The sequence below is a fragment of the Populus alba genome, chromosome 11 (genome assembly GCF_005239225.2).
Source record: "Populus alba chromosome 11, ASM523922v2, whole genome shotgun sequence".
NCBI lineage: Eukaryota > Viridiplantae > Streptophyta > Magnoliopsida > Malpighiales > Salicaceae > Populus > Populus alba.
Window position 1 is genome coordinate 14,078,672 of NC_133294.1, and position 11,706 is coordinate 14,090,377.

The 11,706-nt window shown below is 29.1% G+C and overlaps 1 protein-coding gene across 1 annotated transcript; it reads right to left on the reverse strand.

The window, feature by feature from the left end:
• Positions 1-874: 874 nt before the first annotated feature.
• LOC118038406 (ABC transporter G family member 10) lies at positions 875-3,070 on the reverse strand. Its single transcript, XM_035044752.1, has one exon. The coding sequence runs from the start codon at positions 2,809-2,811 to the stop codon at positions 973-975; it is 1,839 nt and encodes a 612-aa protein (XP_034900643.1). The 5' UTR covers positions 2,812-3,070; the 3' UTR covers positions 875-972.
• Between the last annotated feature and the right edge of the window lie 8,636 nt (positions 3,071-11,706).

Consider the following 11,706-nt stretch of genomic DNA (forward strand, 5'->3'; position numbering starts at 1 on the left):
CGATTTCATGACCGGGGTTACGAATTTCAAAAATTACTCAAATTTGACTTTGGTTTTTTAATAAAAAATATTTTTTTTTATTTCATTCTTCAACATTAGGTTATTAAGCCTTATTATTTTTTTTTTTCTACTTTCTTTTCTTTAGGGTTTATTTTGGTCTCATGATTTAGGTCACGGATTGGTTTAATTAATCAGAGTTGACTCATGTTTTTTTGATATTTTTTTAATTGATTTTCTTTTATAGTTTATCTTTCCATCATTTAATTTGATTGAGAATTAATCTTTATTTTTTTATTTAATTTATTTTGAATGGGGTTATCCCGATCTAATGATAAGACCTTGAATTTCACATGCTTACTCAAGCTATGTTTTTTTGTTTTTTTTAAAATTAATTTTTTAATTTGTTTTTTTAACGTTTAATTTATTTGTAGTTGAGTTTCAAAATCATTTTATTTTTTTCTTAACGAGATTATTCTATTTTTATTTAATTTTTTTTAATTATAAAATAATATTTTTGCCTCCTTTTAATAATGATTAAAAGAAGATATGTTTCTATGATATTTACAAGTGCTCTCATTTTAAGCTACCAGAAAGTGATTAGCTTGTGTCAAAGCACCAAAACTTATGCTGAGAAAGTAAACGATTTCAAGAAATCTGAGCTGGGCATTTATAAAATTTATGAGGACGATTTTTTAGCAGATAAAGTTTTGTCCCCTGGAAGCAAAATCCATGAAGATATCGATCCAGTACTTGAAATTCTTACACTCGTTTGAATTTTTGGCAAGCAAAAACTGGGCAAGCTTCTCTTTTTATCAAAGCATATACATGGATAAATTTTTTTTTTTGTTAGCTTTTACTTATAATCACATGTAAATAGACAAGGAATGTAGAGAGATTCTATAGGCTGGCTTGATCTTCGAAGAATATCGAGTAAAAACAATAAAAACAGGAACAAAAGGCTGATGAACAATTTCATCTTCTTCTGGAACATCTAAACCACAAAATCACAAAACAGAGCACTCTGTACCCAATAATAAAACCCAACATCACAGCTAAATTGCTCCATTTTCGTGAATCTTTCAGGCCTCGCTGTCTTAGGAACTCACTTCCATAAAGTTTGCATTCCCCTTTATCATACTCTAAGCACCTCATGTTGCCTTGCTCTCCTCCATATTCATTTATTAAAAAACATTCAAATGGGTACTTGAACAAACTCAGATAGTGCATGAAAATCCAGTAACTAGGAATCTTATTCTTCGATATGAAGTAACCGGAGAAAAGAAAGAAGGATCCCATCAGCCCTGAAATCACTGACGTCCCCATTATGAAGTTGGGCACTAGAGCACTGAAACAAGCTACGAACGAATTCGACATCAAAATCACCATCCACACCACTAGAGAAAAGTACAGAAATCCATCAATTGCCCCCCTCAATCCGACAAGCCAGTAAACAGGGGTAGAGTAGAGAAGAGCAACCATTAAAAGGAAAGGAAGAAAGATGAGGGTGTTTGATAGAACATAAGAAGAAACTCTATAAGCTCCTCTTGAGGTCTCTCTCGTCAGTATTCTTCTTTCTTGCAAAAAGATAGGCAGGCCTTCTGTTGTGGAAGATAGCAAGAAGGTGAGACTGAAGGCAAAAAACCCGATTCGAGTCTGCATAGCAACTTGCCCTGTTTTCTTTCCGACATTCAAGTATATGGTTCCAAGTATTAGTCCAGCGACCAGCGCTTGTACCACTCTTGTAGCAAATAGTTGCTTGGTTCTGAAAATGTTGCTGCAAAACCTTTGTCCTAGTATCAAAACCTCCCCCAAAATAGAATTAGGATAGCAGAGAGGCTTTTCTTGATGATTGTTAAAGTTTGGGGTCCTCATGGTATGGCCTCCCTCGTTTCTGGTCTCATGAGAGCATTCGTTGGTGATAAACACTGAATTTTGCATTTCCAGGCTTTCTATGGCATCGATGGAAAACTCAAGCACGTTGACATGGAGAGGAATTCGATGACCAGAAAACTTCAGTCTTTCTTCAAGAGAATGCAATGAGCCATCGTGGACAACATATCCATTGGAAAGCAAAACAAGGCGATCAAACAGCTCGAGTATTCGAAAACCTGGTTGGTGGATGGTTAAAACAATGGTCTTACCTTGATTTACCACCATTGACTTGAGCAGAGTCGATACATGAAGAGCTGATGCTGAATCCAGACCTGAAGTTGGTTCATCAATGAAAACAACGGCAGGGTCATGGACTAAATCAACTCCAATCGAAACTCTACGCCTTTCGCCACCGGAAATGCCCCAATTTGATCCCTCACCTATCCTTGAATCTGCAATATGTTCCAGTCCAAGCTCCTTCAGTAGCCTTCTCACCCTATTAGCAGCCTCTTTCTTCCCTCCTGGAAGCCTTAAAAGGGCACTGTACAGTAGTGTTTCCTTAACTGTTAGCGATGGAAATAGAGAATCATCTTGAGTCACATACCCGGATATTCTCCGAAAATGTTTTTCTTTCATTGGCTGGCTATTTACCAGAACTTGACCAGACACCTTACATGAAGATATCTTTCCAGCAAGGATCTCCAGTAATGTGGTCTTCCCTGCTCCACTAGGACCAGCAATTGCGGTGATCTCTCCGGGCCTAGCTGCACAGCTCACGTCCCTCAGAATGAGTTTTGGAACTCCTCTTGGAGTCTCTCCACAACAGATCCAGTTGAACTCATCAAATTTGCTGCATAACTTGTAGGACAATTTTTTGGTTTCTATTGTATACGTAGTTTTCTGGCCACCAGACGCTGGTGCCTTCACTGGCAATTCCATTGAGAGGATAGAGGTCTAAAGAAAGTCCATGTGGAAGAAGATGAAGATAACATATGCAAGATATGTGAAGAAAAGACGGGAGATGAGCTAACTCACCAAACTGGGTGTTAGACACCAAGCTTGAAAAAAATGGCATGCATGGGCTTAGGCAGTTTACGCAATGGACTTAACGTGGTAGCGATTTCTATTTTCGTTCGGGGAAGTGGATTTCTGGTAGAGGTTTGGAGAGTTGGAGAGTTGCAAGAAAACTCAAGAAGGAGAGTTGGAGAGTTGCAAGAAAACTCAAGAATGGAAGAAAGAAAGAGCAAAAAATGTTGGTCATGAAGTATTTCAGGTGAGCTGATTATTGACTGTGTAAGGTTGGTGTTGGTGGCCTTACCATCTTCCCTACCCGAAATTGCCAGCTCAATATATTGGTTGTAAAATAATAAAAATGGCCTGAAAAATCGATGTGTGATGATATGATGCTAAAATGGTCAAATTGGGATTTGTGTACTCCTCACAGGGAAATTAATATTAAACTACAATTTTTTTCTTAAAAACAATTGGGCACTTGAAAACATTATAGATTACGAGAGGAGGCACTGTGAATTTTAATATTTCTCTTATTTTTTTTTTAGTGTTTGGTGAATTTTTTTAATTTGATTTTTTTTTAATTTTATTCTTAAAAAGTGTGTTTATGATTTAGGGTTGATAATTTTTTTATTAACTTTTTATGGTTCTTGCAACCTTGTAAAAAAAAATATTTTTATATTAGATCGATACTTGATTTGATAAAATAAAATTTAGTTTTATTGTTAAAAAAAAAAATTAAAACTTAACAGTTACTTTTTTTTTTTTTTTAATTTCATTCTTAAAGAGTGTGTTTATTATGATTTAAAACTGTAAAATTTTTTATTGACTTTTTATGGGTTTTCGCAACCTTGAAAATTTTTTTTTATTAGATTGATACTCGATTTGGCACAATAAAATTTAGTTTTATTGTAAAAAAATAAAAACTTCAGGTGTTAAAATTGATAATGAAACAAAAAAACAACATCTTTTTACTAGATAAGGCGTGAATCTAAAAAACATTATTCTTTTAATTTTGTTTTGTTTTGATCTATTTAGTTTTTTTTTTTTTTCAAAACTTTAATTTATTCACATTTCAATTCTTGGATTTAAAAAAAAAAAATATCATAAAAAAAAATAAAGCAGATAGAAAGTAGTCAATTGGCCACAATCCGGCAATAAAAATAAACATTCTTGGTGTAAGTGAGTTTTATTTAATGAAAGAAGTATTACTAAAATAATTTGACCCTTCAAATAGAAAATGGTATATTAGGGTTTGGGATTGTTTTTGAATTAGAATAACTTTTAAGTTTTTTGACCAATTAAATGTTGGTTTGAGGTTAAATATGAGTTTATTGAGATTTGTAGGAGTGTTTCTTATATATTTTTAGATGAAAAAGGGTTGAAAAAGAGTTTTTTGAATTAAGAAGGTGGAGCCCGAATCATACCAGTAAATAATATTTTGTTTATCACTATAAACATCTCGTCGTCTAATTTTTTTCTAAGAAAAGCACCTTGTTTGCACATTTAAAAGTTAAAAATGGATGGTCATGCACACGGGCCTAACCTTGTAACCCCTTGTTCACCTGGCTTCCTTTATTATGGTCCACACATGCTAGCCTACCCAAGGCATTTGTCTTTTTTTTGTTAAAGCTTTTATGAATTTTTTTTGCCTTCTATATTAATTAAACTTCATCAAGATTAATTGATAAATATATTAAGGATATTATTTTATCAAATTCCATTCAATTTTTACTTGGTTTTTTGAATTAAATTATGACATTCTTTTTATAAAATTAACAAGCGCTCTTTTTGTACACCTTTGAAGATTTTTTTATTTTTATTTTTTTGGTTGCTTTTATACACATTTTTGTTTTTATTATCATGTAATTTGATTAAACAAAATAGACCTAGAAAACAAAGTTATTAGTATTAAAATATAGATTTGAATAATAGTTTAGCGAGTTAACATGGTTCATTGTCATCTTAATATTTTTTGAGATATTTTTTAATTATTGTGAAATGATTATCAAAGATGACATTTTCTTATTTCAAATGCTTGTGTTTAGGATTAATAAGTTTTGTGCTTATCTATTATGATTGGTTGAACATGCAAAACTATTTTCTTACAAATCATTATTCATTAAATTAAAACTTAGTTTCAAAGTTATTTTAGGTGGTATTTGGTTTATTCTGTTTGGTCATCTCACCGAGGATTACTTGAATTCTTAAAACTCGGTTGTTGAAATAAACATCATCTTGATTTCATAATTTATACTAATAACTTTGATTTTCCATAAACTTTTTGATCTTTTGTGAAGAGATAAAAATAAGATTTTTTTAACCTATAAGATCACAAGAATTTTTTCAAAGTTTACAAAAGAAAAAAGCATCAAAGAAATCTTGACCAAACTTTTATCCTTGTTGATTTATGAACAAAGTACATTATGCATAGTACTTCTTTACAACATCTTATAAACTTAGATAAATTATTTCTGCTCATCTTGGTCAAAATCAAGACTTCTCTAGAAAAGTTTTTCTTCATCATATATGGTCCTTCATATTTTGACGTCCATTTGCCTTAATCTTCACCGGGTGTTGGCAAGATCTTTTTCAATATCAAGTCTTCTTCTTTGAATACCTTTGTCTTGACCTTTTTGTTATACGTCATGTCATAGTCATTCTGCTTTGGTATAATTGATGATAATAAATTGTTGTCAATTTCTTCTAATTAATCAGATTTAATTGCTCAAATTTTAACTTCATTCATTCTGATATTTTTTTTAGATATATTTTTTTAAAATTTCAAACAACACCATTTTGAATTTCGTTTAAGTCAATCCAAGTTTCTACAGAATTGATCGAATCACGTTTAGATTCGGTTGATCAAATAGGTCATGTTAAGGCAACTCAACCTAATTTGATTTTAAACTTAGGCTAATTAATGGGTTGGTTCAGGGGGTCTCCATGTTAAGCTACCAAGTCAGGTTTAATAACTCTAGCAAGAATCCATGACAATATATGAGCAGTGCATTTTTTTATATATTTTTTATTAGTCAAAATTATCATGATATTATTTTTTATTTAAATCTTGCTTTTATTACTATGATAAGATGTTGATTGAGAAACAAATATTTTGGTTAAAAATGAAAAAAAAAGGATTGTGTTAATAAAATAAATGGGTTTTAACTATATATATATTTATTGTTTCAAATTGTCCAAATTGTTTTATATTTGTTTCATTGCTTTTGATTTTTGTTAAATAGAGAACATACAACATGTGGAAAAAAATATTTATAATAAAAGAAGAAATCATATTGGTATATTATATTGTTTTAATAGAATTTAAATTATTTATCTTCTTATAAAAAATTAAAAAATATTTTCAAATTGAACAAAAAACTTTTCAAGAGCTCCTCACAATACGAAATCAAATACCTTAATTTATATTTATCTCTCAACTCCCCAACTAAATAATTAGTTATCATTAATAATTTTTTTCAATGTTCATTGATGCATATAATTCTCTATTTTTTTTTATTAAATACATGCATCAAGTTTTCAATCACAATTATTTTTTATGTTAGCAAACATGTTAACAATATCTTTATATTTTCTTACGTGCATAGCATGGATCAACTAGCTAATTAATTAATATAATCCCAAAAAAAATTATTGCCTTTCATTATTCATATTAACATTGCAGAGTTATAGATAGCAAAAGCACTTTAGTTTTTAAATAAAAAAAAATGATGTAGTTTTACACCTAAAAATTGAAGTAATTTTTTTATAACTTTGCTTCATGGCTTTTAATTTTATTTAATAATTTTGCATCTTTACAATGCAACATGGTTTTTACGAATTCTTTTATTTTGAAGAGTTTTGTTTTTATATATGTAAGACAAATGTGAAAGATATAGATATGAATAGAAAATTTATACTAACTTTTCATTAAGAGTTCTTTTTTAATATTAGTTGAGCTTGTCAAAAAGAATAAATTCATTCCTCTATTAGTTTTATTTTAATTTTAAGGATCCACTAATAAAAAAAACATAACTAAGCTCCAAATTAATGATTTGCTAAATTTTGATTTAATTTTATTAGTTTTATTTTAATTATATATAGGTGACATTCTAAAAGGATCATTCTAAAAAACAATAGATATAATGAAACTTTAATCACAAAAAATCATTCTAAAAAGCAAAGAAATTGATCTCAGTAGTGGGACGAATTATAACATCAAATGACAATTAGAGCATTGGTAAATAAAAAGAGAAGGAAGGAAATTAAGAAATTGAATAAAAGAACTAAACAACTTACCATAATCATTTCTACAATAAAGTTTATTATCTAAAAGAAGCATCAAAATTCATATTTTTCACTACTAGGAATTGGGTTTTAGATTTAATTAGATAACTAGTTCATGCTACTTTACTAGTTGAATAAAGTTTTTTTTACATAAAAAATAAAAAGAATAATGTCCACGACATATAAAATGATGTGATAAATCTTTACAAGAAAACAAAATCACAACAAGGAGTAAATTTTTTGTGAAGATAAGAGTGTTGAACCCATAAGAACTAATTATGCTATTGAGTATTAAAATTTACTAAATTATCACTATTTAGGAATAAAATTGAAGTTTTATAAAGTTGAGCACCTGATTAAACTAAAGTGTTTGAAAAAAAACTAAATTAAAAGAACAAAAAATAAAAATTAAGGTTGTGGAGATAAAAACAAAATAAATATAGAGCTTTAGATTCACTTAATTAATCTCCCACGATTTATTATTCATTATTAGAAAATTCCAAATCTTTATATTAATGATTAAAAAAATCCTTTAATTATTCAATGTTTACTCTCAAACAACATTAATAATATCTTTATCAAACAATTCAACATATCTTTATGTAAATTAAATTAATTGAAGATTCATTAAATTCTTTGTATTTTTCTTAATCTATAACCACATTAATTGCAATAAAGTTTCTCTATCTTTTGTTCAACTAATGGTGTTTAATCTTGAAAGCTTCTAATCAAAAACCCCTAGTCTCATTATAATTCAATAGATTAAACAATAATTAGTTAGAAAATTATAAGCAATAAGATCAAGGATAAACATTCAATATGAAAAAAATAAAAATAAAATAACTTGGAATTTAAATTGTATAATCAGAACTAGGCTACATTACACCCTTAGAAAAACAAAATCTAGTTCATAATGAATCTCTTATAAACCATGTTCTTATTGGAATACATCAAAATAAAATTAAGGAAAAGAATAAAACTCTTTTGAATGGAATAGGTTGAAGAAAAACTCCATTGCAATGCCTGGTTTCTTCTAGTCTCTCTCCTCCTTTCAATGGTAAAAAGAACCCTTTTATCAACTTTAGTCGTGGTCTCTTCCTTGATTTTGTCTGTTTCTTTGGTCCAAAATCTCCTTTTACTTGTTTTTTTTTTTATTATTATTTTATTTCCAAAAACTGGTAAATTTTGACCTCTTACTTCTAGCTTTATTTTATTCATTAGATAGACTTATTTCGAGAAAAAAAAAACATAAAAGTCTTAGATCTTCCTTTTAATGTTATTTTGAGACTAAGAGTGCTTAAGTTAGATATCTATAGAGAAAGTTATGCCTTATTTACCGAGACTTGTTACTGAAATTTCTGGTAAGGAAAATTTCTTATTCTTACAATAAGAGATTTCACTTTCCTCCTTCCTTTCTTTTCCAAAGCATGTACACAATTCAATCAGACCTCTTTAAAGTACATTTCTTTGTTTAATTTGCTTTTAAATGGGATTCCTCAATACCACGAGCCTAAATTGAATTAGGGCTAATGTTTGGCTAGAATTCAAGGATCAAATGTTGAATTTTCACTCAAAAGCTTATGATTCCATGAATTTATTTCTTCCTATATATAAATACAAACCATATAAAATTGAAATATTTAAGATAAAATAGTATAAAATTAAAAGTAAGAGTATATAAAAATCAAACATATCAAGGAACTCTTTGACATTGTTACAAATAGTTAATATGATCTAAACTACAACAAATGATCCTTTAAAAGTTCTAGTTATGCCAATTATAAGGTCAATGACAAAAAAGCTCAAAGATAAATTCAATGGGCTTATTCAGAGTATTGAGCTAAGGTGACTTTCAAGAAAGCTACATCTTCAACAAGTGATGATTATACCTTAATCAATTTAATTAATGTACAAGGAAAACCTAATCCATCTACTTCATGGGTTTAGCTTGGCTTTTCTAATGCATAATTTTATGCTAACAAAAACAATTTTTTATCTAACTATTAGATTGGGCTGAAATTTTACACGAAGTTTTTAGAGGTATTGTTTTATATTAAGTTAAAATTCTAGTAAATCGAACACCAATAAGGCCTTGTGATAAGGTCTATAAGTTATTGTGCATGATTTGTATTAGTTATCTAGTTGATCTAGGATTCTTAAATTTATTTTATTTATAACTCTTATATTATTTTGCAGCCTCATTTAAGATGTTTTAACCTACTATAAATAAGGCTATTTAGCTTGTATTTAGGTTTTTTTTTTTTTTTACAGACTTTGATTTCAGAATAATTTATTATGTGATTGTGAGGGGGATTCTTTTTAATTTGGTTATTCATTAAACTATTCTAACTTATCAAAGAATTAACTAAGCTTCGTAGCATTTTCTATACTTTTTTTTTTCATGTCTTTTCATAGGTGTTGGGTGGGGGGTTGATTTCTATAGTTTTGGTGCCTCGATATAGGTTATCATTGTGTCAAACTCAATTACAAAACTTGAATTTAGCTTTCTTGGGAAGGGTCAATTTGACTATGAGTTTTTGGATCTTTATATCCATAGGGTTCATATTAGTTGGTGTTAGAGCAAGGCTCTAAAATCATGTTATATCTCTTTATCTTTTAGTTTCCATGTTATTTTATCGTTGATGTCATCTAGAACTTGGTTACAGTAAAAGTTAAAAATACAAAATATTATTTGTGATGTAATTGTATACAATTAAAAAAAAGATTAAGAAAGATCAAAGAAATTTCATCAAGGAAAAGGTAGGGTTTAGCAAAAAATAATTAAGGGTTTTGTTTTTATCAAATCTTGGATTTGGCAACTCAAATCTAAAAATTCTTTATTATTGGGATATCTTAGTGACATGTCTTGATTTTGATATTATTTAGATATACTTTTTGGGTTATTTATGTAAATTACAAAACAGAATTTATAAGGGGTAACTTTGCTTCAAAAAGTTCTTTTGTTGTTGATTTTTGGGTTTGATACACAAAAATCAATCCAAAAATAATGTATTTTCTTAGTTTGAGTTATTTGAGTCTTGTTTTATTAGTTTTCTTATTCTAGTAATATTTCATGTCTTCGTATTGTTCGTATTTCACACGAATTTGCTTTGTTATTTGTGATTTTGTATTCGTAGTTTTGTAATAATATTTGTTGGGTTTTTTATTGCTTTATGAGTCTATATAATTATTTTGGATTGTATCACTAAGTAATTAATTTTTTTGATTTGTTGTGAATGAGTTCCTTAAAGAACTAAGATTTTAAAAATTGAGTGATAAGATAATAGGCAAAAAATGAGCTTATTATAATGAAAAGTAGAAAATTTGTTTGAAACACAAGAGGAGTGACATCTATTGAATGTAAACGTGTGAAATAATGTGTGAGGGTATATTTGCTATTACTACTAACACGATTTTTAGATTTTGATGATGTTAGCCAAAAATGGATCATCACCGTCGAAGGAGAATAATCATATGGAATAGAGTTATTTGGTTATGCAACAACGATTAGAGAAGATGAACAAGAAATTTAGAAAGGTTTTAAATGGGATAGATGGATTAAGAACCGAAATAGCTAGTCTTTAAGATGGGCTAGTCCGTAAAGGTCTCGGGGTGTAGAAGGCATGTGAGAAGAACTATTTCACCTTTGGTGGAATCTATAGCTAATAGATGAAAAGGCTGAGGATTTTGATTATGAACATTGTCATAACACAATTTTTTACCCTTTTATTTTTATGATTATTATTATTTTTATTTACTGAAAATGATAAAAAAAAAATGATGAATGATGAAAAAATGATGAAATAAATGAAGAATGAATTAAAATTCGGGTTAAGGGCAACATGATTGGAAGTTTAAAGATTTAATTAAATTTTTGACTAGTTTAATTAATCCAATCAAGGGTTTAATTGGAGAATTGACAAGTTTTGAAACTTAATTGAGCTTGAAACTAGTTTAATTAATCAAATCAAGGGCTTTATTGGAGAATTGATAAGTTTTAGACTTAATTGAGCTTGGAATTAATTTATTCAGTGACTTAATTAAAAAACTATCAAAGTATAGGGTTGATTCTGGTCAAATTTGCAAGAAATTAAAACTCGAAGGACCAAGAAATTTGTAGGGTTTACAATTTATCCAAGGACTGGACTGCAAAAAATTAAAATGTCATGGATCAAAACACAAATGGCCATTAACATCAGCACTGTTCATCTTCTTCACCCGAAAACAAGAAGAAAACGGATGCCTTTATTGCATTAAAATCCATGCGATCGCATGGCATTCTCTGGTTATAAAAACTAGAGAAGGAGAACCAGCACTGGGGGAAAGGAATCACAGAACCGAGGGAGACTAGAGAAGAAAAAAAAATAGACTTTCGTTCCTCTGTTTCTTTCAGAAGAAACAGAGGAGGCTAAGAAAAAAAAGCCACGAACAAGAGGAAGAAAAACTAGGGAAAAAGGGCAGAATCGAGGAAAAGGAAAGAAAATGAATAGAACAAGCCTAACACATAGATGAAAACAAGAAAACACGTAGGAGGCT

Coding starts and splice junctions, on each gene's coding strand:
- LOC118038406 (XM_035044752.1), bottom strand. CDS start 2,811: ATGGAATTGCCAGTGAAGGCACCAGCGTCTGGTGGCCAGAAAACTACG.